We start from the raw sequence: 27,894 nt of genomic DNA on the forward strand, positions 1-27,894 counted from the left end.
AAACCATCAGCACTCCAGAAATAGCAGAACTTTCATACTAGCAGAGGGGGATAGTGGAAGAAAGAGAATTGAATCAGAAAGCAAGAAACTGGAGGCTTAGGAGGCACCTGCCTGAACCAGAGATAAAGGGGTATCTGGGCCTTGGTTAGCAGCACCCTCAGCCCAGGTCCAGAGGACTCCATGGGGGTGGGTAGAACAGGGCATATGGCCTGCAGGAGACCAGAGCAGACCCAGCTTAGACATCTGTACCGTTTAAATTCCCTAGGTGATTCCGCTGTGCGGCCATATTACAGAGCAGAGACCACTACTCTGAGCTCAAAGAATAAAGAGCCACAGAAGACTTGCAAACATCAGTTAAGCAGCCAAAGCCTATCTAAAAAGCAATTGTCCCATCTCCCTTCCACCGCCTGCCTACTTACCCCTCCCCTCCACTGCCCCTCTTCCTGACTCATTTTTTCCTCCATCTTTTTCTGATTTTTCCCCCAACCTTGCCCCCTTTTATCACTCACTTTCCCAAAGCTTGCCACCTGGGGTTAACAATTAGACTTTTAGAAAGTCTAATTAAATGGACTTCTATTGCATATATTTTTTCAAAACCAAAATCTGACTTAAGTAAAACTTTTTTTTTTAAGGTTTATTAATTTATTTTAGAGAGAGTGCATGCATGGGTGGAGGGGGAGCAGAGAGAGAGGGAGGATCTCCAGCAGACTCCCCACTGAGCGCGGAACCCAATGCTGGGCTTGATCCCATAACCCCAAGACCATGACCTGAGCCAAAACCAAGAGTCAGACACTCAACCAACTGAGCCACCCAGGCACCCCATAAAGTAAAATTTTTAAAATATGTGTGGGGCTCTCACTTGCTTAGTATTTCCTGTGCCTCATTTGTCCTAATAGGAGAAAAAAAAAATGGAACTCTGGTGACCAGACTCCCTGACTCACAGGACAGCCCCAGCGTAGACCCCTCTCTGTTGTGTGGGGAAGACTCCCTGCCCTGTTCTGTGTTCCTGTGGATTTTCAACCGCTTGTAGTGTGGGGACTGGGGGGAAAGCAGATGCATGCCGGGTAATGCAAGTAATCCTCCTTCCCTACTCTCCAAGAATGAATCCATCTGAAATGAGGGAGTTTTCATGTCAACTCTGAGCAAAAGAATGGAGCAGCAATGAGGCAATTAGCTGCAGGGACTGAGCTCTGGAGAAGGTCAGGGGCATCTACGCCAAGCAGCCACCTGCCAACACCAGAGGCCCCCTCCCAGTGCCGTGCCAGCCAATGAGAGAAGAAAATGCTTTTCTTCTCTGTCTCTCCTTTCCTTCCTTCTTTCTTCCTTTCCTTCCCCCTACTCCCACATCTGCCTGGCACCTCTTTCTTTTTTTCTGCAAGAGACTCTTGTGAATGCCCAGAGATCTATCTGAAGAAACCAGGAGGCCTAATATTTAAACCAGTGTTTATTCTCACACACCTTGAGCTAAATCTGTGGGCCCAGAGCTGCCACGTGCTACAACCCCTCCGAGCAAGTTCATATCCTCACTATGTATGAATGGCACCCCCTGGAATTGTATAGTATACAACCTGTGCAACTGTACATGGCAGCCTGGTGGCCACCCTTTTCTTCCTTTGCCTATTGAGAGGGTCTGAGAAGTTAAGGAATGACATCCCTGCTCCTGTGTTTCTGCCCAGCCTCAGAGCAAATCAAGCCTGTAGCTGTGTTCATGGGGGCCCGATCCCCCCAACCTGGTCACCCTTGGGGCCTTGAAACATGTTTCTGGCCCTTGCGCCAGGGTTGGAAATAGGGCAGAAATGTAGTAGAAATAGACTTAGATCCCTCCTCACCTCGGAGCAGGAGCCAAATTGGCCAGATCATCTTTGAGTCCCAACTTCTCCATCTGGTTGGCTCCCAGAGTCAATCCTGGTGATGGTTCCTCATTCCCTGGCTGAGCTCACCCCTGCCCCGGCTGACCAGTCTCTCCTACCCTCATCTTATTACGTCTTCCTGAACCTAATCTGAGAGAAGGTGGCATTTTCTACACCTCTGTGTGAATCGAGGTACCTCCCAGCTCTGTACAAGCCCACGTGCCTGCTTTCTCCATAAAACCTGCTGGCCTAGGAGAGCAAACACTAGCCCCAACCCCAGGGTGCTGATCACATAGTAAAATAGAGATCTCATTGTAGGCAATTTTGCATATGTGTGTGCATTTTCTTGGGAGTGGGTCCATGGCTCTCATCAGCTTTTCCAAAAGGTCCAAATGGGTTAGAACAACTGGAGGACAGTGATGTACATCTTCTCATGGTTGGGGGTTAATGATCCATCCCTTGAGAGTGTAGGATCCCATTCATGTATTTTCAAATATTTGTTGAGCATCTACTACCTGCCAGCCACTGCTCTAAATACTGACGATATAGCAGCAAACAAAACAGACAGAAATCTCTACCCCCTGGGAGCCAGAGACAGCCTGCAGCTATCTGAGGCATTAAAGGCAGACTGCCTGAAGGTTCTGTTTTGAGCTCAGTGAGGATCTAAGTACTCAGAACTCTCTGAGTTCCAAGTTCTAAGAACTCTACAAAGTCCTAAGTTATGAACTCTGTGGGGTCTTAATAAGTTACTGATGATGTCATCACAACAGGGGTGATGACAGGGGCCGTAGCAGGAGTTCAGGGGCCAGCCTGGGGCTACCCCAAAGGAAACTTCTCATTGCTGAGCCTAGACAGCGATGGTAGTCTCTGATGGGCAGTGATGGTGAGGAGGTAGGAGAGAACAAAACTGCCCCCCACTCCATTCCAGCCCAAAGCACTGGCCCTTCTGAGGCCTGGCTCCTTCAGCCCTCCTGCTCATGTCCAGCTGGAGGGCTGGTGGTCCCAGGTCAAACCAGTCTGGGGGTACAGGCTGAGATCTAACTACCTTCCTCCCAGCTGGGAGCCAGAATAAAGATTTTCTTCCTAGAGGTGGGATAGGGGTGGCTTCCTCTAATAGGTGTTCCTGGTTGAAAAAACAATGGTGACTTTTGTCCTCGAGAGAATGGAGAAGGAAGGCTGCAGCCCATAGCATGTGTCCATGGAAGAGGCAAGAACCCAGGCCTCTGAGTTCCCAGCCAGGTGCCCTCTATCACTGTCCCACCCTGGCCAATAGACAGGTGCTCACCCACCCCATCCTCACTAGGAACATACACACACACTTGAGGCACACACTTCCTCTGCTCCCTCTTCAATGAACATACCCTCCAGACACACCCAGCAAGCCTCTGGGAATGGCAACCCTATTTGGAGGAAGTGGCAGCTGTGTACACAAAAAGAGAGTGTGGCCCAGGTCTGAAGACTGAAGCATCAGTAACTAACGGGGAGACATCAGCACACCTATCAGCTCTGCCAGGATGGGGTACTATCCCCCAGCCTTCAGGAGGCTAAGCAAAGACAGATGGCGAGCAGTGAGGAGACAGGGAAGCTAGAGGCAAAGGAGACTCAGCAGGCTGAAGGATGGAGTTAGGGATCCAAACTGGCAGCCTGGGAGGCTTTATTCATAATAATTATTTATTCATAATAGCACAAGCCCTGCATCCAGGAGCCTGACCATTTGCAAAAGTGTGGGTTAGATGGAGGAATCTTTGCTTTCGGTTTCAGCTTCAGGAGAGGAACCTGGGCCTCAGCACTCACAGCTCCTGGTCTGGTGAGGGTCTGAAGACCTGGGCCCTCTAAGGGCCTTCTAGGTTTGGGGCAGGCTCTGGGGCTAGACTGTTGCCCGATTCCCTCTACACTCCAGTGCAGAATGAGCACTGCTCACCTCTGTCTCCCATTCCCAAGAGTCCCGGAGAGAGATACAGTGCCATCATCACCCAGAAACACTTATGAGAAGGGCCCAGCTCCAAAGCCAAGCTGCTGTTTGGCAGGAGCTTTCTGGGGCCTGAAGGGCCTAAAGCGGGTCCCTGTAATATGGGAAGCAGGAGCCCCTCATTGTCTACCACTCCTCTCTCTCCAGCCCTGATCTGGAGCCCAGGGTCGCTTCCCTCTCTCATGATACTCCTCCTCCAGCCCTGTCAGGCCCCAGCCCAGTCCCCAGCCTGCCGCTGTTCCAGAGCCAGCCGGAGGGCATGCCTCAGGGTCTCCGCGTTGTTCAGAACATTGTATCGGCTAAGAGCCACCAGCCGCTCAAACTCCTCGGGCTCATAGGTGAAGTTCATCATGCCGTAGGGAGTGTCTGACCCGTTGATGACAAAGTCCCCGCAGGCCTTCTCCTCAGCTGTTTGTTGCTCCATACCTGTGGGTGGGAAGTGGAGTGAAGGCCACACTGGGGAGCACTCTGGGGCTAGGAGCTGCCAGCCCAGAAGCTTCTCCCCCCGCGGCCCTAGGAGACCTGGCTGAACCCACATTTCCTGTCTCTCCCGACCATCAGGAGGAGCTGGGCCGGTGTGAATGCTGAGGCCCTGGAAGCAGAGGGCAGCAGTGGCCGGCTCGGGCCCTCGGAGAGGCATGCTTTGGGACATTGTCCCAGAAGTCTGCTCTCAGCACAACACCCCACCACCAGACCCCAGCTCAGGGGCTCCCCTCACCTGGGGCCAGGTGTGTACGGAAGGTCCGGTTGACAAGGGGGAAGTGCAGCACGATGGGTGAGCGGGGGTCCTCAGCCTTGGTAAACAGGTAGCACTCGCGGGGCTCCTCCAAGTCCTCAGGGAGCACCTCAATCCTCGGGAAGGGGATGCCTCGGTCCAGACAGTACTGCTCTGTCATCTGTAAGACCTGGGCAAGAAAGCCAGCTTCTAACCCCGCTTCCTACCCCCTGTGCTCACGCAGCCCCCCTGCTGGCTGAATGACTACAGGCAGGTGACCGGGCTTCTCTGAGCCTGTTTCTTTGTTTACAAAATGAAAACAGACTAACTCTAGTGGGATGGTTGTGCAGACCAATGACAACATCCTCATGGTCCTTTCTCCCGTAACCACCTACTTCTTCCCTTCTTCTTCCTTCCTCTTAGGGGCAGATTTCAATGTCACCAGGTGGAGATGGAATGCTTACAGAAGGTCCCATGGGAAGAGGCTTTATGCATTGTCTAACCCCAGGCTTTCCTTACACCCAGGAGGATAAGGAGGAGAAGGAAGCCAGCAGCCCAACCAGAACCCTCATCCAGATGATGAACCTGTCCGCTACCCCACAGGGCTTGAGAGAGCTGCCACTGGAGGCGCCCCTGGGAAGCTGATGGCTCTGTTGTTACCACAGTAACTAAGGGACAGCAGACCCCAACACAGGTCCAGACAGGAGCCAAGAATGCTTTCAGAAACAGGCAGGGGCCAGAACAGGCTGGAAGACTTCCAAGGACCGCCTTTGGCCTCTTCTCCTGAATCCCACTCCATCCCATGGCCTCAGCAATCCCCCTCCTCCAGCTGGGGAGACCAGTATCACTAAAATCTTCACAAGGTACCGGCCCGCAGATTGGAACGCACAAAGGGCAATCCCGAAATGCCCAGGCAGGCCTCCTCCACGGAGAACCTCAATTCCTCCCCACCACACACTTTACCTCAAAAGGGGCTTCCAGGGAGTAGTCAAAGGACAGAATGAGGTCTACCGCTCTCTGGGGCAGCAGGTTCAGGGGGAAGGGAGAGTTGATGGCAAAGCCCCCATCCACCAGGCACAGGCAGTCCCGCATGGGAGTGAGCTGGTTGGGAAAGGCGTCGGGGTGCGTGGCTGCAACAGGGACAGATGCTTGCTTGCTCTTCTCTTCACACTGGGATGGCCCCTCTCTGTAGAGATCTCTCCTCCACTGCTTCTGATGGCACCAGAGTCTCCCACCCCAGCCCCTGGCTCTGCCTCCTCGCAGACATCCCAGTCCTTCCCCCTCAGCCACTGGGCAGCAGGAGCCCACAGCCCAGTCCCTAGGGGAAAAGGCAGCGCGGGCCGCAGGCGGCGGGGGCTCCCCATCCACAGCAGCACCCACCTTTCCAGGCCGTGAACTCCTGGCCGAAGACATAGTCTTTGTGTAGGCAGAGGCCCCTGATGAAATTAAAGTTCTCCGCAGAGGTAAAGCGGGAGGTGAATAGGTCCAGCATAGCCTGGGAGAAGGGGCCCTGGGGGGTGAAGAGCCTGGTTCGCAGACATGTGGGGTCATGTAGCTGGAGCTTCTGGCAGTCATCTAGATGGGGGTGGGAGGGTGACATACAGTGAGAAGTGGGGCCTTCCTTTGTCCAGCGGCCCTCATGGCTCAGGGGACCCCCTTTATCTCCTCCTCACATTCACCCCTCCTTTCTCCCAGCTCCTAAGACTCAGACCATTGCTTCCCAGAACCTCTTTTAAATGGCCTTTTCTTTCAGGTTGCCTCTATTTTCAAAGTTGCCTATGGCTTTGTATTTATTAAGTGATTGTTTATTTCCCCGTTTCGAAAATGAAGTTGAGCATACAACTTCTAATCAGAATTTCACCCATTAGATACCCACTGAGGAGTACCATGTGCTGGACACTGTGCCAGGAATGGGGGATGGGTAGGTGAATAAGGTCCGGCCCTGGCCCCACAGGGCTCGTGGCCTACTTAGGGGAGAGGCACATAAAGAGATCATAAATCGTAACAATGCCTCAAGACAAGGGTAATGATGGAGGGTGTACACAGGGCTACAGGACTCTGGTGGTAAGACCTTCAGTCAGCCTGGAGGGATGGAGGAGAACAGAGAAGCCCCCTGGCAAAATGAGGTCTGAGCTAAATCTTATGAGATGAATAGACATTATCCAGGGAAGAAGTGTGGAAAGGATATTTTGTGCATCAGGGAGCTCACAGGACACTTAAGAAGCAGGCCCAAGAGGAGGCCCAAGAGAACTCCGAGGGGTATGGACTGGGCTGAATCGACATCTTTGGAACCAAAGCAGAGAATTCTAAGCTAGTGTCTTATCATAGAGCACTCACAATTCCCACTGGCTTTTTAAAATATATTTTTAAAAAGAGTTTATTTATTTGTCAGAGAGAGGAAGAGTGTACAAGCAGGGGGAGTGGCAGGCAGAGGGAGAAGCAGGCTCCCCACTGAGCAGGAAGCCGGATGTGGGACTCGATCCCAGGACCCATGGATCATGACCGAGCCAAAGGCAGATGTTTAACCAACTGAGCAACCCACGCATCCCTCCTGCTGGCTTCTCTGACACGGGCCTTCCCCCAGACCCGAAAGCACACTGTCTCCTCAAGCCTCTGGGCAGCTGGAGACCCTAAGCTAGAAGTCATCCCCTCAGGACTTCTCTGAACCCAGTGGGACAGCCAAGTCCTGCACCATCCCTTCCCTCATCCTCTGAGCCTCAGCCAGGTCCCTGGGGCCAGAAAGAGAAGTGTGGGGAGATCAGGGTGTCTACCCTTACCTGTGATGTTTACTTTCCCTCTGTGCCCGTCTAGGAAGCTGAGGCCCGAGCCAGCCATCTTCAGGAAGATCTCATCCACGCTGGCTGCGAAGGCACTGCCCCACATACCTAAGGGGAGAGGCGAGGCCCTGGGCCCTCACACCTGCAGCCCATCTGAGGGCCTACCCCAGCCCTGCCCTGTCCCCAGCCCTCCAGCCCAGACTCACCCTGTAGGTAGCAGATCCGGGGCTCTTGCCGGGGCTGCAGCAGACGCCCCATGAAGAACTCAGAACCAAAGAGCTCAGTGGGAACATAAGCCCCATACTTGGGGAAGCCGACCTCATAGGGGGTGAACTCACACCACTCTGGGGGCCCAGAGAGAAAGGAATGTTACCTGGGGACTTCCACCAGGACCCCAGGGTTTCCCCTCACACCTGAGTGCCTGAGCAGGAACTAGACTGTCCAAGAGCAGGAGGCAGCAAGCACACTGGGCTCCAGGGCTCACATCTGCACATTCCTAGCACTGGCCTCTCACACCCTCTACCAAACACCCCCTCCACCTTCTTCCCAGTTCCCCACGCCCAGGCACCTGCAAAGTCTTCCCCGCTGATGTTGGTGCGGACATTGATGCTGGCGTAGATGGGAAAAGGGTTCTGGCCCTGGCTGACGGCCTCCTGCTGCTCAGACAGCCTGGCGGGGTTTTCCTGGCAGGTAGGAAGGGAGGCACTTGGCTTTTGGGGAGTTCCCTTCCCCCAACCCCGATACACTGCAGGGTACAGCGTGCCCACCAGAGTCTGGGGCTGCCAAGGCCAGTGTTCTAGAGATAGCTCTCTGAGGACCAGGCCTTAGGCTGCAGGTGCAGGTAAGGCTGCTGTGGGTTTTGTACAATTCCAGGGGCATTAAGAACACTCTCCCCACTTCTTTGCTGTTTCAGAAAGCATATCAGTGACCTTTTTTAAAGGAAATACTGAAAAAAAAAATCCAGTTTACTCTCTTTAAAAAATAAATCATTCAAAAATATGGATGGATTCTTTTCTTAGACATGAGAAATCACTTGTGATTTATATCCACACACCAGTGGGCCAGGCCCCCCCCAGGGCTGAGACCCTCACTCGGCTCTGACTCCTCTCCTCTCCCAGCAGGCGACTTGGCTAGTGGGCAGGAGTGGCAGCCAGCCTAGCCCACAGGTTAGAACACTTTGGACACTTTCAAAACACACGTGTGCTAGTGCTCAAACCCAGACTGACCCCCATCGGTATCTCCGGAAGTGGAGCCAAGGGCTGAGTGTTTTTGAGAACCCGTGCAGGTAATTCGAATATGCAGACAGACCTGAGAACTGCAGACCCATCTCTCCCTTCCCAGGGGTTAGGGGCCAGGAAAGAGGAAGCTCGGTCAGCCTGCCCAGGGGTCTTGCCTCTCATCCTCGGGGAGCTCAGACCTAAGGGCTGGCTTTGCAAACCTTCCGTCTCAGCCTAGCCTTCTAGGCAGAAGGGTGTGCTGGTGGGGCGGGCTGGGAAGGAGCCAGGTATATTTGTTATATGCTCTTCTCTTACCGCCTGGTAGAGGAAATACTCAATGAGGAGACCCCAGAGGTCAATGAGGGAAACACTGTGGCCGCTGCCCTCCAGGCTTGCCAGCTCCTGGACGTAGTACTGTAGACGCTCCGGAGACATCGCCCCCATCTTACTGCTGCAGACCCGAGCCCGGGCGCACTCAATGGGGCCCTGCAGTGCCACCTGGGACCAGGCTGGGTCCTGGTACAGTGTGGAGATGCACCTGGGCATAGAGAGCACATTAGGGGCAGTGGGGCAAGGGGGCCCAGCAAGGGGAGAGAGTGATGGGTGTGTCTGTGGGTGCCCTGCGTCTCCATCCCTTGTACCCACTGCCCTGCCCCACCCACTCAAGGAGGCCTGGGAACATGGGGCTGTTCTGCCCTTGGAGCCCTTGGAGGCAGGAATCCAGCCCCCTCTCAGGGAATCCTCCCGCTCCCTCAGGGCTCTCCTTTACTCTGCCCCCCGCCCCCACCTCACATACCAGGTAGACCCAGACACCCCACTGAGGTAGGTCACGGTGTCCAGGAGGCCAAGTTCCTGCAGCCCAGCCAGGCTGCCGTACAGGGAAGACATGGCTCGGGTTCCACCTCCGGAGCCCAGCACAGCCACCACAGGCACCTGAGCACAACAATCACAACACTAGCCATCATTGTCCTTTATCGCGTACACGGTCAGACACTGGTCTAAGAGCCTTATATCTCTTCTCTCACTGACTCCTCACAGCAACCACTGGGATCCCCATTTTATTGAGGCACAATATGGTTGGCCCAGTCATATAGGTGGTAAGTGATGGGCTATGAAACCCAAGCGGTAGGACTCCGGAGATGGCTCTTAACCATGGCACCAGGAAAATGCATAACTGGAAGGTGGACTGGATTTCACCCAAAACCATCAGAGCAGGGTTTTTCAGTCTTGGCACTAATGATCATTTGGGACTGGGTAATTCTTTGTCCCAAGGGGCTGTCCTGTAGGTTGTAGGATGGTTAGCCGCATTCCAGGCCTTTACCCAGTAGATGCCAGTTGCTTCCTTCTCACCCACGTCTAGTGGTACCACCCATAAAGCATGTCTCTAGACAGTGACAAATGTCCTCTGGGTGGGTGGGGGTGAAACGGCCCCCCGTGGAGAACCACTGGGCTGCAATGACAAAGACCACCAACCAGCCTGGACCTGCCCCAAACATGAGAGGCTCCCAGATGTTTCTTCAGCAACAGAGGTGCCTGGTGGGAGCAGACTAGAAGCTTTTTGGCTGCTCAGTTTTTCCACAACGCTTTGGCTCATTCTGCCCCCATACTTTTGGTTCCTCTCCCAGCCCTCCTTTCTTCTGTCTTGAAAGAAATGCTCCATGGCCAGTGCTCAGCAAGTGTACTGTGCCTTCGGAGGGCTGGAGGATACAGAGCTCCCTGAAAGCCAGGTCTGTGCCCTCTTTACCCTCCACCTACAGAGCGGAGAGCTGGCACAGAGCAGGCATTACCAAAGGAACCATCTGGGCTTGCCCACCTTGTCAGCACCAGGAATGACTCCAAATCCTGAGTACACTTGCAGCCAGGAGGAAGCCACCAACTTGTTCCTGATTTGCCAGAGCTCTCTCCCTTGGTACTGCCTGCCCTCCTGCCTCCCAGCAGGCTCCCACAGACCCTCCACTTCCAAATCCCTTTGTCTATAGTTATGCACTGAACTGTGTTCTGCCTCTGGAAATGCATGCATCAGGAGCCCCAGTGTGACTTTGTTTGTAGAAAGGGCTTACAAGGCAGTTATACAGGTTACGTTAGGTCACACCAGTGAGGCTTTTATCTAATGGTACTGGAGTCCTTATAAGAAGAGGAAGAGAGAACTTGCCCCTTACCCTCTGTACAAGCTCAGAGTAAGGGCCATGTGAGGACACAGCAAGAAGGTGGCTGTCTATGGGTCAGGAAGAGAAGCCTCGCCAGGAACAACCCAATGGCACCTTAATCTCCAACTTCCAGCCTCCGGGGGAGAAAATAAATGTCTGTTGTCTAAGCCGCCCAGTCTGTGGTGTTCTGTCATGGCCGCCTGAGGGGACTAATATACCTCTTGCTTGGCCAGGGCTGCTTGTCCCTCATTACACATGGGGTCCTGCCTCTCCTGATTTTGCCTATGTGCTCAGGTGAACTGGCCTGCCCCTTCCTCCTCTGTTCCCTGCCCTCCCTGAAGGCTTCCTGTCACCTCTTGGACACACAGTCCTCTCAAGGAAAGAGGCTGGATTTGGTCCTGGTGACTTGGGGGCCACCTCCTCCATTTCATACCTGGCCACTGTCAGGAGCCTTGCTCAATCCCAGCACTTGCTGCAGGGCCTTAGACACAATTGGCTTCCTCTTGTCCAGAAACTCCTGTTCCCCGTCACACAGGCCAAAGCCAAGGCGCAGGTCAAGGTCTCCAGAGCTGCCTCAGATGGGGGTGGGGGTGGGGTGCTGGGCAACTGTTCACTGGAGGAGAGCCTCAGACCCATCCCATTTGTCACATTCCATGGAACCCCTTAGAAAGACCTCATCAGTACCAGACAAGGCCTCCACCACCCAGACTGAGTCGAGGAGGCAGAAGAGCCCCCCCACTCCCAGTCTAGCCCAAGAGCCTTCCTCCTGAAGCCAGCCTTCCTCACCTCATTTCTGCCTTCATCTGCAGAACCACTGCCTGGTCCTGAAAGAGACAAGAGCCCCATTGCTGAGTGCCAAAAGTGGGATACTCCACCCCCCCACACAGCCCCTGTCACTCAGGAGGTTCTGGCCCAAGCTCCAGGCTGGCTCATCTCCTCACCTCACCTCCTCCCTCTCAGGTCCCTCCCCCAGCCCTCTTTTGGGGGCCACAGAGCAGGCAGGAGTCCCTCAGGCAGCCAGAGAGAGCCTTACCTCCCCCAGGACCACGAAACGCTGTTCTTCCTGGCCTATGGCCAAAGAAGAGAGCGGGATTCCCCCTTTGCCCAGCTGGCTGGTCTGGGTCTCTAGCTCAGCACTTGGGCCACTCTGCAGAGAAGCAAACACCCCTCATGACGCTGCATGGCAAAGGAACACATGTCTCTGTGGTGGCCCTGGGACGCCCCTTCTAGACCGGACTGATTCTCTCACCCACGCCTTCCCAGACTATGGGCTCACTCACCTCCAGGACTCTGAGCTTCTCCCCCAGCTCCACATCCAACCTGGAGCTGATCATGGGGTTCACATGAAAGGTGAAGGTGGTTGGGTGGCCTCCTTCTTTGGGGGGGTTCAGGGGCAAGAACTGCGGCTTCTCATAGGCCCCAGGCACTGTCAGCTGAATCTGCCTAGAGCCTGGGGGCAGATGGCCCAGGTGACGGACCAGATGAGGGGATGAGAATGGGGGGGGGGGTTGGCCCATGATGGTAGCACCCTGAAGAGCAACTCCCCTTTCTTTCCCCTTAGAAATGTCAACTCCTTGCCCCACTCACTCTCTGCCTCTATGACCCATAGCAAAGGCATCATGAAGGATCCTCAGGGTCCCATAAGCTGCCCAGATCAGAACTGGGAACCTGGGGCGGGGTGGGAGACACACAATGCCTAGGGAAGGGGAAAAGGCAGGAAGGGAGAGGGCTCCTTGCCCAGAGTTTATGGGGCCGAAGATTTTGAGATTATTATATTAAGTATATAAAGTATATTTCTATAATAATTATAATCATCACACATTATTACATTAATTAGCAGTCTTCAATTGGCAGTTGCTCCATCTCTTGCCTCCACTCAAGCTCTGTGCTCACCACTGTGGGGAAGTTTTGTGGCCAGAGAGAGAATAGGCAGCAAGTTGTCCTGCCCTTTATTTCCAGTATAAGATCTTGCAAGAACACAGGATGTGCAGAGGGGGGTGAGAGGAAGAAGTGGGTAAGTAGAGGCTTGGAGAAGCAGGGAGAGCCAGCCTAGGCTGGAAGGAGGTAAAGAGGGAGGCCTGCGGGCACACCCTGATCCGAGCAGCTTTCTGGGGAGGGGGCAAAACCCCCGAGAGAAATGTGCATGACACTTAGAGGGGACCCCAGACCCTAAACTTGACTTGAGAGCAACAGACACCCAAACAGTCCAAGGTGACAGATGCTTCAGGAACAGAGGTCCACATGGAATCTCTCTCCTGACACACCCTCCTTGGCACTAAATGAGACCTGGAGATAGATATGCCCCCGGATGGGTGGGAATTAGAGAATATGAGGAAACTGTGGTTTGTGGCTGGAAATGGCTATGTGCTGGTCCGAGGCAGACAGGGCCCCGAGTGCCACAGACCTGTGTTTGGTCCTGACTCTCTCGCTTTCAGGCTGCGGGACCTTAAGTGGTTTTCTTGTTTGAGCCACAGTTTTGTAAGAGGTTAATAGTTATATTTTACAGGGTTGTTAGGAGAATTAAAGCTAAAAGAATGTGACATGCTGAGCACAGTACCTGGCTCACAGTGAGTGCTGGAACATTACATGGGCTCAGCCTGCAGGATCGGACTCTCAGCATCCGAGGGGACCTTAGCTGCCCCATAGCCTCTGCTCTGCTCCTGCATCCAGACCCCTCCCCCATCCCGAGTGGCTATCCCCTGTGGCACACTACATCAGTGGCTGTGGTTCTTCACTTCTGGAACTCCCACGCTTTGCCATGCGACTTCAGTTCTTCTGGCTGAGAGGCCAACTGGATTGCTGGCGCTCCGACTTCAGGGTCCCAGCCTTGTGACATGTCTTGGCTTGTAAAATGTCAGTTAGTGGCTGTGATGCGACCAAAGGCTCGAGAACCCCCTGCTCATTTGGCTCACTCTCATGCCGCTGCTGACACCTTCAGAACACGACTAGCCCATGGGTCACAGAAGGTGGATAGGGACATACAGCACACAGCCAGGTCCCTCCTGCCAAGCCCAGCTTAGATCAGCCAAGCGCCAGCTGACCATCTGACATGGGGTTGCTTTTGGCAGAGCAGTGATGGAACTGATACAACCTCTATGCATGAACACTTCCAGGGACAGGAAACTCACTACTTTCAGGAGCAATCTGTTCCACCCTTGGTCTGCTTTCTGCTTTGAGTGATAAAACATTTAAGAACTGCCTGAAGTCCCTCTAGAAGGACCCACCTTCTAGAATTCAGCAGTCCCCACCCCTCAGGAGAGAAGGCAAGCCCCAAGGCTAGGGTCCACACTCACCATAATCTCGATGTGGGCCTGTGCCATCTTCCCTGAGGGTGCCCTGGATTCTCAGACAGGGGTGAGCCTGAGGAAAGCAGAGGCTGCTAGGAGCCGACAGTTCACAGGGCCCTCCCTCCACGGGGCCCAGACCAGAGTGGAAGGAGGGGTGTCTGGGGCAGGGTCCAGGTAACAAATTTGCTTGGGCCTGAGCCTTGTGGGTAGGAGTCTTCTGTAACAGCCCACCTCCCAGGACTCAGATGAAGTGGCCCTGGTGGGAAAGGGGAAGGAGCAGGAGGGGCTTGGATAGCAATGTCTTCAGCTGTCCCAGCAACCAGGGGCCCCAGGGCTCAGGGGACAAGAAAGGCTTCCAAGCTGTCCACTCTGACTTGAGGGAGCTTCTTGCTCCTGGTCCCTGGAGATGCCTCCTTAACACATTTCCCCTCTCGGGAGGGTTCAAGTGACCTTCAGAGGCAAGGGGGCATGATAGGCTCAATTGTGGACTCAGCACTGTCCTTCCCCACCCCCAGCCCTGACAGCCCCAAGCTCGCCTTCCCTACTCACCACCAGGATCCCATTGGTGATAACTTCAGATGCAGGCACCTGACTGCAAAAGATAAGGGGCTCATGGGACATCTGGCTCCCTGCCAGACAGCTGCTACTCTAATAATGTGACTAAAGCAGCTGGAAGAGCCTGGGGAGCATGGCCAGGTTTGGGGGTAGGAGTGAGCCTGTCGCCAACAGTCAAATGGGTGTCTGGACTAGGACACTAGTCCCTCTCGGGCCAGGCCAGTACAGAGCCTGGTGATTGACAACCAGAGCCGTCCGTGATTCTCAGTGTAAACAGGAGGGCATGGGTGTCACCTGGACTCACCTGTTTTCCAGAACAAATTCCACCTGCAGCTCTTGCGAGTCCTACAAGAAAGAAGCACGGGAGCATTTTATTTTCAACTCTGAAAGTATCAGAGACTGTCCCAGCCTCCTACCCTGCTCAGCTCTAGGATTAGAAGAGGTGACGATTGTTGTGGCTTCTCACAGGCATAGGAGGGAGAACCTCTCCACGAGGGGTTTAGGACTGTGTGTGCCAGACTCTCAGTAGGTTTGGCAGTGGCTAAGACACACAAAATGCTCTGCCATCAAGGAGCTCACATGTTGGCTCCATTAAGGGAAGAAATATATGAGGGGAAGCCATTGTAGGGTCGGTGGTATAGGACAGAGGAGGGTCTGTCTTGGAGGCCTGGCCTGTGCTGACCAGGAGCCCTCACCTCAATACCCTGTGCCAGACTTCCTCTCTTGAGTTCAGTTCGTTGCTGGCACAGGTTCTGGGAGGCAGGGGGACTCACCTGGTGGTTGAGTAGGAATGTGTGTCTGTATGGTTGGCCAGGTTTGAGGCTTCTCAAGTCAAACAGTAGCAGGGAGAGCTGGTCACTGTCCAGGAGGTCCTTATCATAGAGGGTGAGTTCCAGAACATTCTGGGAATGGCAGGTGAGAGGTGGCAACCTGAGGCAGGGTGGGAAGGCAGGCAGCCCTCTCCCTCCCCTGGAGGAGCTCTCTCCCTCCACTGCCCAGGCACTTTGCTGGTCCTCACTTTCACAGCACCGTGGATCCGGTAGTGGAAGGTCTCATCCCACTTGGGATCACTGCAGTTGGCCACCATTCTTGTCTGGGTGGGGCTAGAGGACGCAGTGGGCAGGCACAGCTGCACATAGCAATCAGCTTTGGACACTGCAGGTGGGATGGGGGAGGGGTCTTCAGCATCTAGCTTTTATTGCAGGAAGGGTTCCCTGGAGGAGGCTGGGGCAGGAGGGGAAAGAACCGATGGGGGAGAGAAGGTTGCCTGTGTGGGATGAGGAGACGTGGGGAGAGCCAATGTCCTTAACTCCATCTGGACCACTTACAACTGAAGACTGTAGTAGCCAGTTAGAAGACCACATGGCTGCACAGACTATTGAGTAATTCCCCTGAAAGGACCTGATTAGGGCAACAAAGTCCCCTTCCAGGGTGAGCATTGGCGTAAAAAGCGGCTAGAGAACAGACTTTGATTTCTGACAACAGCAGCCTCACATGCTCACCCAGGTTGCACTGCTCTACTTGTTAGACTCAAGGAGCCAGAGGTCTGCATAAGTCTCCTGTCCATCCCTTGCCTGCCTGCCCCGAGCTCTCTCACTGGGAGGGCTCACTCCCTCCACGTCCAACACTAGCTGCCCCTCTCCAAACATACACACACACACACACACCTTAAGCCAACTCCTGCTGGGCTCTGGGGGAAACCCCAGGAAAAGGAAGGGGAAAAAGGGTAGAATTAGGCGTCACTCACGTAGATCTGTGCCCCGGATATTTCTGGCCCTCAGCACCTTCACCTGGAGGTCATAGTATGGGTGGGTTTCCCGCTGAAACAAGAGAACTCTGGAACTCAGTTCTGGGAAGCCAGGTAGGGGGCCTGGTCACCTCCCTGCGGTGGTACCCAGCTCAGGCTTCCCTCATCCCCTCACAGAGCAGCAGCCTGGCCTGGGGTCACTGAAGTCACTGTGCCTGGGACCGGAGAGGACTTGGGATGCTGGGAGTTCAACAAGTCGTTGATGAGCCTGGACTTTGAAATCAGTCAGGCTGTGTTCAAGTCTAAGCTCCACCAAGGCCTAGCTGAACGGCCTTGGGCAAATAGCTTGATTTCCTCAAGCTTCATTTGCCCCATCTATATGCGGGGGTTTATAATCTCATAGGGTTGTGCTGACTTTTAAATGAGAAGTTCTATAAAGTGGCTGGTATTAGTGCTTAATACATGGAGCTACTGTTACTAATTACGGTTGTGACGCACCACTGCAAATGGGCAGCTCTCCTCACTTTCCTGCCCCGGCCAAGAGCTTGGGAGCCTAAGTGAGAGCTAGAGTATTGGACCTCAGAGATTAAAGATGAGAAGAGAAAGTGGTGATTGACCCCACCCACCAGGACACTGACCAAGTCCACACCCCCTAGGAGGCCAGCAGGTGAAGGGAAACCAGGTGTCACCCAGCTTGTACTGGTCTGATGAGTCACAAAGGAGACAACAGCTTGAGCCCAAGAGAGGTTAACAACAGACCGCACTCTCCTGGGAGTGAGGCTACTCCTCAAAATCCCAGGAAGCCCCTTCCCCCTATCCCCCTAGGGTACTCTACAGCCAAGCTGGGGCATTCTGGGCAAAGCCTACAGCTGCAAGCATCATAGGACCTCATCCTCCATTCCTAATTTTGGGGAAGGGGTATCATTTCCAAAAGGCAAGGTTTTGGCCAACCTCTTTAATTTAAACTCCACCAGGCTGGCCAGAGCCAGTGGGTCCCAGCCTAGATCAGAAGCCAATCCCTGGCTGGCCTCAGTCTTCACAGGGCTTCTGCAGTCCACGCTTCTCAGGCAAGACCAGGTAACTTACCCGACACTGGCTCCACTGAGGTCCCCTCTTCTCTCTCATGCGCACCAGCACTGCCCCCAGGAGGGGCAGCCCCTTGCCTGCCAGCCACCTTGGCCCAAGGTGCATGGCCAGGCAGCACAGTTCTCAGTTGGAAGTCCTGCGTGCTTTCCAGAGCCACCCTGCTCTCCTCTGGCGACACTCACTGCTAGCTCAGGTCTGACAGGAAACGTCCAGGTGGGGAGGGTGGAGCTGGCTGCTCTCCTGAGGACTCAGGGTTGGGTGGCCTGCTGGGGCTGGAGGTGGGGTTTGGTGTGCTCCAGGAAGTGATTGGAAGTGACAATTCCCTCAAGCAAAAGACACCTCAGTCCCCCACCGAGAGGCTGAGGAACTGGGACTCTGATTCCCAACCCTAGCTCCTGATTATCCTCTGGCCGCTTATGGAAAATAGATACCTGAGCCTCACCCCCTAGATGATTCGACTTTGTGGGCGTGGCTAGAACCCAGGTGATATGATTTCCAACAAGCCTTCTAGACAATGCTGACACAGCAGGTGTGAGGAGGGGATGGAAGATAGGAAGTGGGCAACAGGGCCTTGTATCCTCCAGCTAGAAAAAAGTCCTGAAACCATCTGCCCTTCAAGTACCACCTTGCCCACAGCTCTTAAGCAGAAACATGGACATCTCTGATTCAGTTTTATCTGGACCCAAATGTGTTTCTCATCTCTTGTGACCTCCCTCATTTATTCATCAAACACTGACAGTCTGCTGTGTGTCAGACTTAACCCTAGGCCTTGCAGCCAAAGGGGAGGAGGATCCATCTGTATCCTGAGGAAATTCACAGCCTCATGACTCTGTGTCACTTTTGCCTGGGGCCCTCTTCCTGGATGGGGGATGTGCCTGGATGGTCCAGGTAAACAAGTAGGGATATCATCAGGCGGTATCAATATGGACAGCTAAAATGCGGGCCTGCCTCTCCTTATGCTACTGGAGATAAGGCTTTAGAGAGTCCTCTTTTGATCATTGTAAGCCTTAGGCTAGAGATGGTACGTGACCGTCTGTGAACCACAGTGGTCTGGATGGCCGAGAAAGGCAGTTTCCAGAGAAAAGATCTCTGGGGCAGTGAGCTGTTGGGAGATAATTTCTGTTCGTCAACCAAGACTTAGTCATCTCTGCTCTCCTCCCCCAGGCCTGAGGTGGAGACTATAGAAAAACAACATCCAAAAAAAGAGGTGATTCAAGTCCAGAATGAACTCTGTCCGCACGTTGAGAGGAGAACCTTCTAGAAAAGAAGAGGGTGACTGCCACTGGCCGGGCCCCAAGGGGAGGGCCTATTTCTGCTTAACTTGGAACACAGAGCCAAGACCTGTGCCGGGGTCTGAGAGATGCCGAAGTGCCAGCGCGCTGGTGTTACCCTCACACAGTGTGTGCAGGCTCCACACTGGAGGGGCCTGAGTGGGAGCACGGACTTGGCTGTGGCACACACAGCCATCTGGCATCCCAAGCTCTGCACTGTACGATACCGTCTCCTGGAAGTCACATGCCCTGTGCCTCCGAAGAAAACTCAGGATGACCACAGATGGCTAAAGAGGGGGACACAGAAGGACTAGACTGCCTTTCTGGTGCTGGCCAAAATAGACCAACCTTCTCAAACATACTTGGGTCCTTCAATCCCACCAATTCCATAACTTTCATGACTCTCCCAGTCCATAGGAGCTACAGGAAGAGGCAGGAGGCCGTCATATGTGAAGTGCAGGGGGGAAGAGTTGGGACTAGTTGGCGGTGGCGTGTCCCCCAGAATCTGGTGAGGCTGGAGATGTTCCATGTCTGCACTGTCCCACATGGGCAGCCAGTTACACTAGCTGTGCTGAATGGCACAGATCAAGACATAGAGAACAGAGGTGTCATTCTGACTTCTTTATCGTTAATTGGCTTATTCTTATCAATTCTTAGCATCGCTCTCTCCTCATTGTTATTTCCATCAAACTTCACAGAAAAGGGTGGGGAGAGACTCAAATAGGCTGGTGTATTACTTTATGACATTTATTATGAGATCTTCATGAGTCATTACAGAGCTTTTGTCTCTCACCTTCATACCTCCACAGAGGGCAAACAGAGGGAAGGAAGAACAGAGTTTGGGAAAATGGGGTTATGTATTCCAGAAGGAGGAAAACACACATTCTTTATTCTATTGCTTCAAACAGATGTGCCACACAAGTCGTGAGGGTGGAAGATACAAACATAGCAAGCCAGGGAGACAGGGCTGGTGGGGTGGGGCGGGTTTCCGCGACACAGAGGGAGGGTTGGCCTGATGACTTTTGTGCTGCTTCCAGCAGAATCTCCTTCCAGCTGGTGCCAACAGGTCCAAGGGCAGCATGGCTTCTCATTGGTTGGTATGGCCAGGTGGGACATGGCTCTTCCGAAGCATTGCTCTGCCTTCCAAACCTGAGCAGAGTCCCTGCCTGCATGAGTGATGCTGAGGGCATGCGCTCTGTACTTCAGACTCTCCGTGCCTGGGAGAAGCCAAGTTGACAACACCCCCCACGCAGCCTCCAACACATCCCCCACATGGCGTGGTGCTGCGGTTTAAGAAGAACCATGGCCTGTCAAGGCCAGGAACCAAAAACACTGTGAGGGCCGGGCACCATCACCCATCCTTCCCACCATTAGAAACAGCAGCATCAAGACTGAGTCTGCAAAACCCCAGGGAGGACAGGGGGCAGGGCCTGTGCTCCTATAGGTCTTCTGCCTGTCATTCTGGACACTCCTCCTGGGTGCCTAAAGTGCCTGGGCAGGGAGGGGTATTCTCTGCCCCTTACAAGTGCTCCAGGGATCTGGCAATGAGTTCCTTCATAAACCCATGTGCTGCAGCCACGGCCACCTCCCACTGTTAGCCATAGCCACACACCTCACGAGCACACCCACCTCCCGTCCCTGTCATCTCCTGATCTGATCGCTCCTATGTGTGACAGAGACCCACCTACCTACAAAAGGCCGGCGCAGTCCTCCAACCCCTACAAAATGAAGCTGGAGAAGGACAGCCAGGCCAACTGTGAGATGAGCAGATGACACTAGCTGTGAAGGGAAAGATGCCAAAGCATAAAGCACTGTGCTCACAGAGACCAAGCCACCCTGCCCAGGAGCAGGTGCGTCTGCATGGGTCTGCCTCAGAGGTCGTATAGCCGTCCTTAAGAGCCACCATCACACTCGCCCTGGGGGACTGAGGACGATGCTCTCCTAAGCTTCCAGACATAGAGCTCTCAGTCCAAGGACCTATTTACAACACACCTGACCATCAGTTATCAGCGTATCCTGGAAATCGAGACTTCCCCTCACCTCTCATTTTACCTTGTTTATATGTCAACTATTCCTGATGTGGGGAAAATGGGAGACAAAGCGTGGGGGGTGGGCAGTGAAGGGAGAGACTGAGGAAGAAAATCAACAGTGAGGACGAAAGGGAGACTGAACAGGACATGACGAGTGGGCAGGACTCAGGGGACAGGGGTCGTGGTGACTATGGAGAAATGACTGTCATCACCTAGAGAGCCAGGGCCGGCCGGCGTGGTGAGAGGAGCTCTAGGACGGCTCTCCTCCCAGGTGCCAGGCCACTGCGCAGGGGGCTCAGAGCCAAGGCCTGCATGTGTCTTCATTGAAAACTGCATAAACAATCTCGCGGTTACCGACACTTGAGACACTTTCTTTGTTCAGGTGATTAGTGTGCAAAGGCAGGACAATGCCCTTCCCCACCTCCTCCCGTCCAAGCGGGTAGTAAATTCTCGGAAACTGCCTGCAACACAAATGGTATTTAAGGTGTAGCTAATCTCTTTTTCTATCAAAAAGCTGGTAACACCAGACCGCAAGTCTGATTAAATTCAGAGATATTCCACGGCTCAAGGCAGCCAGGAGTGTCCAAATGGGGAGACAGCTGGTGGTGGAAACAGCCCCCCCATTCCTAAGGCCGGTGCTCCTTCCCCACTCTGGAATAGCCGACTGTCCATATGAAGAGTCCCTGGCATGCTGGGCTCAGGTGTCAGCCGGGTTGACCTCTTTGGAACAGAAGTAGTGCACGACCACTCCGTTGGGGTATCTTGCAAATGCACTGTAGAAAGGAAAATGGCTCAGGAGAGAAGACTTCTGAAAAAGGCGCCTTACTCAGGGGCCCTCCCAAAAGCGACCCACCCTAACCACAAGGGAAGGCACACACCTAGGGTCTTCTGAGTTTACACAGCCACCATCTCTGTCAAATAACAAACAGAGCACAAGCTCCATGCAGTCTGAAGGCATGGAAATGCTTCTTCTTAAGTCATCACTGTGATATACATGGAAGATGGAGATGGTTCTGCTCATCAGAGCAAGTTTTAGACGACTTCAAACAACAGACAGCAGGTTAGGTCTTTTAAAAGAAAAGGATTCTTCCACTCATGTAAGAAAAGGGACAAAGTGCCCTGCTTTTGCAAGCGAGGAGACAGACCGGAGTATATGCTCCAAACAGAATGATGCCGGCCCAGGATTTTACTCAAGTCATGAGGCAGCAGATGGAAAGATCTTTTTCTTCCTTCACAGGCACATCCCAAAAGATAAGAACTTTCACCCACATACGACTCATACACACCCACTGGTTACATCACAAGGTCTAGGTGCCAGAAGGGAAGGGCTCTACAGGCACGAAGTGAAGAGCCCCGTGCCATATGCTGTAAATCTTTAAATCTCCAAAGCTAACCCGCAACACACAACAGGACGGCTCTCTGGATGCTCAAGAAGTAACAGTGGCTGAGACAGCCAAGAGCCATACTTTCCCCATCAGCTAAGGGCAGAAATCCATCCTGCGTGGGACCCACACACAGCCGTGCAGGAGGCTCACCTATTCCCAATCTTCTTCTTACACACCATGCAGACCTTCTCCTCCGTGATGATGCACTTCACCTGCTGATGTAAAATCCGCTCTTCCTGGACCTATGAGAGGAGAGTGGGACAGAAGCCCCAGCGTCCAGAACACAGAACTGAAGGCAGAGGCTAGAGCTGCCTCATCCCCAAACCCCACAGACGCCTCTAATGGAAACACTTGCAAGCAACTGTCAAGTTGCTTATATCATCAGTTTGGGCTACAGCATTAAAGGAACACAAAGCTCTGCTTTTGTCTCTGGGGAATATGTGGTAACTGTCTCATACTAAAGAAGTACAACCCCCCCTAGAGTCTGGAAGGTTCATACCCTCAGAAATTCTGCATGGAGAAGGTTCTTGAGCACTTGATTGAACCGTTTTTTTTGTGCATTTTCTTCCAAGACCTTTTCCAGAAAGATGCGTATATCGTTAATCTGAGTGTTTGCTGGTAGAAGGTTGATGGCCTAGGGACAGGAACAGAGATGGGAACGGGGTGAGACAGAACAAAAGTGAGCCTGAGGAGAAGTCTGAAGCCACACAGCTCTCCAACCTCAGTCCCTTTCTCTGTCCTGTCCTCTCTTGAGTGTGCCCCTAAGTGCCTCTCATCTCCCCAGAAGAGCTCCTGACCTTGGTGGTGTCCAGCTTGCTGTGGTGCAGCTCGAGGACTTGCAGGGCTGCCTGGAGGTTGGCCTGTGGCTCCAGCAATTCCAGCTTGATTGGTCCCAGGCAGTGCACACTGGGGGGCGACAGGTACATCCGGAGCAGGGACAGATACACCTGTCTCACACAAGTCACATACATCAGGCTGGTGGTAAGCCTTCCAGAACCCCCCAGCATGACCACACCTAAAAATAAGAGGGGTTGGGCTCTAGTAAGAGCTGCCCTGGAGCACATAAAATTCATCATTTGTCACATTTTAAAAACTCTTGGTAAAGTCAGTCAACTGAAGAGATAAAAAAATTAAGGACTGTTTTTCATGAGAGAAAGAAAAAAACCACCCCCAAATGCCTTGCATTTATTAAGCATCATACTACTGACAAAACACCAACACTACAAAATGACTCAAAAAGATCCCTCCCAGGAATCTGGCTTTGAGGCTGTGACCCTATCCCATCTTGGTAGACGAGGCTTAACCTGAAATGAGACACCATCTTTCCTACTGGGGCCAGTAACACAGTACTCAACACTCCGGGCTGGCTAATTCTTCTTTGAGGGTGGCCTGTGCACTGCTTAGCAGTGACTCCAGCCTCTACTGCCTAGATTCCAGTTATCCCCATGCCCCAGGCATGAGAGTCAAAAGTGTGTCCAGACACGGACAAATCCATGTGCATTCTAGACAGAGCACAAAAGTGCACCTCCTCGCAACTGTCGGGCCTTATTATACAAGCTGGGACTCTTCCGAAACTGCAGGGGTTAGGGATGCTACTAACCACCACAGTAAGCCAGAACCATCCCGAGCAAACCAGGATGTACGGTTATCCTGCCTCTCCTCAATACACAGGTACAGAATCAGGGACCTCAGCCACTCCTACCAGTGTCCCCTGTGACCGCCCCCGAGGGGGTAGGCTGTGCTGCGAGGGGCAGTGGAAAGCGCACATGCTCCCTGGGGCCAGTGTCACTACTTACATCTTTGTTGCCATTTCTGTTTTGGTCATAATGCTTGTGGCAGTACCTGAAAGGGAGAAAGTGGTGAGACGAGGCCAGAGCAGCCTCATGGAGAGAGGTCATGGATTCAGCCTGCGGGAGCAGCCTCACGATGGTGCCACAACTGGGGGCCAGCAAGGGAGGCAGAATGGAGGGGAGGCCGCTTGCTCTCCGGCCTCTCCTCCCTCTTCGGGGCCTGCTGTCGGTCTCACTGGTCTCACTGGGCAGTGTGATGGTGGTGAGGTGGGGGGGCGGGAAGGGGCGGGGAACGTACTCCTCGGCCATCTTTGTGTCCTTCAGGATGTGCACGTAGATGAAGAGCGCTTGCTCGTGCTTCCCCATGCGGCCCAGCAGCAGTGCCCGCTCTTCTAAGAGACCTGGGAGGAGGAAGGAACGTGAGTAACCTTCACCACCACTGCGTAAGCACAGGCCGGGAAGCTAAGCTGTTACACAACTGCGTGAAAGTATCTGTATTACTTAGGGTTTTTTTCAAGGAGAAAACTGCTAAAATTAGAAATGGGCGAAGGGAGCTATTTTAGAAAGTACTTTATCCTATCTTTTTTGTGATCACTTCTAAACTGGCTAAGAACTCTCATCCAAAGACCAAGTGCATAAAAAGCACCCACAAGGTGCCAAGCACTCCCGCTAAGGAAAGAATTTGGTCTCTGCTCTCCTGGAGCTCATCCATCACACAAATGTGTGTCTTTTTCAGACAAACAATGCCAGATTACAAATATTGCTAAATAATGAACTTGCCCAAGAACATGTGCTGATGCACGAAACAGGTCTCAACCTGGCCAGCAACTGCCAAGTGGTTCACACCCAAAAGAGACTCTTCTCATGCATGGTACAGAAGCGAGTCTTCAGATGGCACAGAACTGCAGCCCGGGCCTGAAACACGGGGCTTTCTCCAGCCCTAACTTGTGGGAAGAGTAGGGAACTGGGGAAAGGAATAGGATGAGTTTTTGCATTACCTTCTGCTGAAGTGGCTTCTGGCCATGAGCCAGACACTTACCATCAAAAGGAAAGTCACAGATGAGCCGGCCTGGATCATAGTAGCCCGAAATTTCCAAGAACATAAGGAGTTTTCGTCGGTATTCTCCCAGCTCACCCTCTTCCTCTCCAGCAGGGACTGGAGTTTTGCCTTGAAAGGAAACCAAGCTCAGTATGAAAGGCTGCTGCTGGACGGCAATATGGGGTCATCAAGAGAAACGAAAGGGATGGGGTTCATGATATCACCACGGTGATCAGAAAGGGCCCCCAAAGTGGGCTCCAGCTGTACTTTTCTTAGTTTATGGTCTCTGCATGACCCCCAAAATATCGGCTTGAGATACAAAAAAACAAGCTGCACAAATGCTCCTGTAAGCAAACCTGTTTCTTATCAGCACAGCTGCCATCTTACAGACAAATCTGTTCCTTCCCCCTCCCCTAGGGGCGATGCTCAGAGATCCCCAGATCCAGACAAGAGCTCTTGGGTCTCCTGTGCTGGCTCATTTAGCTGCCCTGGTGCCTCTGAGGAACTTCCCACCCACCTGGGCCCCGCAGAGGAGAGTAAGTTCTGCTTCCCTATGCCACATGGCACCCTCGGGTCCCAGGTCACCTCTAAGGCCCAGGGCCACTTGGCTTTCTACAAGAACTGGTACCTGCAGGGAAGGACAGGAGATATTCCTTCATCAGACCTTGCACCTTCTCACAGTACAGCTGGATCAGGCAGTTGTGGAACCGAGAGCCTGTCTCCTCCCAAACGTGGATGACATGTTCCTGAGGCAAGACATGGGTCTACCTGGTACCCTCTATGCTGTGATCCAGCTCTGTCTCCCTGTCTCCCTCACATTTTTAAGGCCCAACAGGTCCCATCCAGATGGTCTCCTCATGAAGTGATAGCTCTTTTAAAACCACCAGGAAATTTTGGACTACAACCCAGAAACATTAGGGATTGTTTTCTTTTCTGTTTTTAAAAGATTTTATTTATTTATTTGAGAGAGAGAACATAAGAGGGGTTGAGGGGCAGGGAGGAAAGGGGAAGCAGACTCCCCACTGAGCAGGGAGCCCACAGAACCCTGGATCATGACTTGAGCTGAAGGCAGATGCTTAACTGACTGAGCCACCCAGGTGCGCCAAGGATTATTTTCTTGATTTGTAGTCTAAGCTCCTTTATTAACTTTGTACCATAATCCTCTAAACTCTCACATCTGCCCATGCAGTTACAGTTACATACTTGCATTCTGCTACCTAAAACCAATTTGGTTGCCCTGTGGCCCTGGCTGAATCAATGGCCATACAAACATGGCTTTGTATGAGATGTTTTTCTCCAACGCCATTCTCTTCTATCCCTCTGTACTCTATCTAGATTTAGAAGGCATTCATCAAAAGTAACATTTCCAGCTTGATCTACCAAGATCTTTCTTCAGAGGAGGTAGAAATAATCTTCCTTAAATTTCTACCAGTTCCCAGGTGACATAAACCCCAATCTGAATTGCCCAGTATTGAACTGCCCAATTTCCCCACGTGGTCCTGGATCCCACATTTAAAGGTTTTTAGTTCAGACTAAAAAAAAGATCTTACCAGATAAGGAATAGCCAGACCCTTAAAATTCTCCACCAAGAAGCCAAGCACCCGGTCCCGTGGCAGAGACTCTACCTCCGGAAGGTCTTCGGTAAAGATCTGTGGGAACAAACCCGGGTTCCAGAAGCAGAGCCATTTGACTGCAATGCTGCCAACCACACATGGAACACACGGACACAGTGGAGGCTCAGGTGGACTTCTGAAGGGGGAAGGGGCTACCAAATGGCACCTGTGTGCCATCTCGTGTGACACGCTAGGTCGCAGGCACTGGTCTCCCGACGTCTGTGGAAGTCTCTCTCCGCTACATTACACCGTTGTCTCCTATTTCCCAGGCTACTCCTCTGAATGCCAGAGAAACTACATGAATCCACCCCCCACCTCCAGCCACCACTGCCTAAGTAGAATTAGGACCCAATGTGGTACTAGATAAATCCAAGAGATCCCTGTGATTTACCTTCAGGCCATCCTCTGGGAAGTCTCGCAGCACCCATACAGAGTAGGAAAAAATCAAATGCAGGTTTTCAGTACCTGGAGGGAAAAGATTGGTTGGCAGGTGAGGCCCACCCTGACCATAGGACTGCAAAGGCAGGTGCAAAGGTTGCCCCTGAATTTACTTTCCAGGAGAGATGGTTCTGTCCAAACACCAGTCACTCAGGGATACTTGCCCCTACTGGGCTGATTACATGCTAAGGGGCTGTCACAGTTCCACCATGGTGGGGGGTGGGGACTCTAACCTCAAGTGGAGAAACAAAGATGGGTGAGCATAAGGGAGGGAGAGTCCTGACCCACCAGAATCAGAAATGGAGGGAGATCAGGTCCATTTGAACACAATCCTTTCCCCCTTCCCTTTCAAAAGTTGGCCTCACCAAGATGCTGCAGATACTGCACTGTCCTCTCATGGCCTTTCAGAGGCGAGTTTGCTTTCTTGGACTGGTCTACCAGCACCTGCAGAGCTGGCCAGGAAGCCCCCGCCCAACAAAAAAGTCATTAGCCTCTTCCAGGAAATACATGCCCATGGGAAAGTCACCGTACTTCAGTGGGTTTCCCCTCTCCACAGACCACCCTCCCAGAACTGATCCCCTACTCCAGCCACCTTTCTCGTGGAGCCCCTTCTTCTCATACAGGATGATCAGCTCGCTGTACTTATGCGCCTTCTTCAGCACGTGCTCGCTCTCCTCGATGTGGCAGTGGTTGTTCTCCAGGCGGAGCAGAGGGGCCACCAGGGCCACGTTCGTCTGCAGAGGAAGCACGACTTCTGTGGCAACCGCGTCGTGAAGGGACACCCCCACACCCCACCCAGCCCAGGCCTGCTTCAGGCCGGAAGGCCATGTATGGAACACAAGCCAGAGAAGGCCAACTGCCCTTTTCTAGGACTATGGGGAGTGGGGGGGCGGGGGGGAGAAAACACTGTCCCTGTTCACCCTGTAGCACCAACCCCAGTCTTACCAGAGAAGACCAGCCCACTGCAAATTCTGGGGC

The 27,894-nt window shown here is 53.1% G+C and overlaps 2 protein-coding genes across 2 annotated transcripts in view; both read right to left on the reverse strand.

Annotated features, from left to right (window-relative positions):
* Positions 1 to 3,468: 3,468 nt before the first annotated feature.
* On the reverse strand, positions 3,469 to 17,750 carry PLA2G4F (phospholipase A2 group IVF). The gene is made up of 20 exons (XM_004751182.3): positions 17,351 to 17,750; positions 16,265 to 16,337; positions 15,536 to 15,672; positions 15,291 to 15,419; positions 14,822 to 14,862; positions 14,512 to 14,554; positions 13,969 to 14,035; positions 11,956 to 12,125; positions 11,709 to 11,822; positions 11,462 to 11,499; positions 11,109 to 11,244; positions 9,325 to 9,461; positions 8,844 to 9,066; positions 7,880 to 7,994; positions 7,518 to 7,655; positions 7,312 to 7,419; positions 5,915 to 6,109; positions 5,498 to 5,664; positions 4,538 to 4,724; positions 3,469 to 4,245 (listed from the first exon to the last, which is right to left on the reverse strand). Exons 1-20 carry the CDS (start codon positions 17,453 to 17,455, stop codon positions 4,025 to 4,027), a joined length of 2,544 nt encoding a protein of 847 aa, XP_004751239.1. The 5' UTR covers positions 17,456 to 17,750; the 3' UTR covers positions 3,469 to 4,024.
* A 1,604-nt stretch (positions 17,751 to 19,354) lies between these two features.
* VPS39 (VPS39 subunit of HOPS complex) overlaps positions 19,355 to 27,894 on the reverse strand; it is a 47,341-nt gene continuing 38,801 nt past the window's right edge. Inside the window, exons 14-25 of the mRNA XM_004751184.3 lie at positions 27,509 to 27,650; positions 27,282 to 27,368; positions 26,870 to 26,943; positions 26,416 to 26,514; positions 25,494 to 25,611; positions 24,866 to 24,994; positions 24,125 to 24,227; positions 23,833 to 23,878; positions 22,834 to 22,983; positions 22,536 to 22,670; positions 22,187 to 22,278; positions 19,355 to 21,424 (exon numbers count right to left, since the gene is read on the reverse strand). Coding sequence (XP_004751241.1) covers positions 21,349 to 21,424; positions 22,187 to 22,278; positions 22,536 to 22,670; positions 22,834 to 22,983; positions 23,833 to 23,878; positions 24,125 to 24,227; positions 24,866 to 24,994; positions 25,494 to 25,611; positions 26,416 to 26,514; positions 26,870 to 26,943; positions 27,282 to 27,368; positions 27,509 to 27,650 — 1,251 coding nt within the window. The 3' untranslated portion in view covers positions 19,355 to 21,348. The remainder of the gene's footprint in view (positions 21,425 to 22,186; positions 22,279 to 22,535; positions 22,671 to 22,833; positions 22,984 to 23,832; positions 23,879 to 24,124; positions 24,228 to 24,865; positions 24,995 to 25,493; positions 25,612 to 26,415; positions 26,515 to 26,869; positions 26,944 to 27,281; positions 27,369 to 27,508; positions 27,651 to 27,894) is intronic.

This window comes from Mustela putorius, unplaced genomic scaffold, assembly GCF_011764305.1.
Source record: "Mustela putorius furo isolate JIRA1106 unplaced genomic scaffold, ASM1176430v1.1 tig00003898_pilon_pilon_pilon, whole genome shotgun sequence".
Lineage (NCBI taxonomy): Eukaryota > Metazoa > Chordata > Mammalia > Carnivora > Mustelidae > Mustela > Mustela putorius.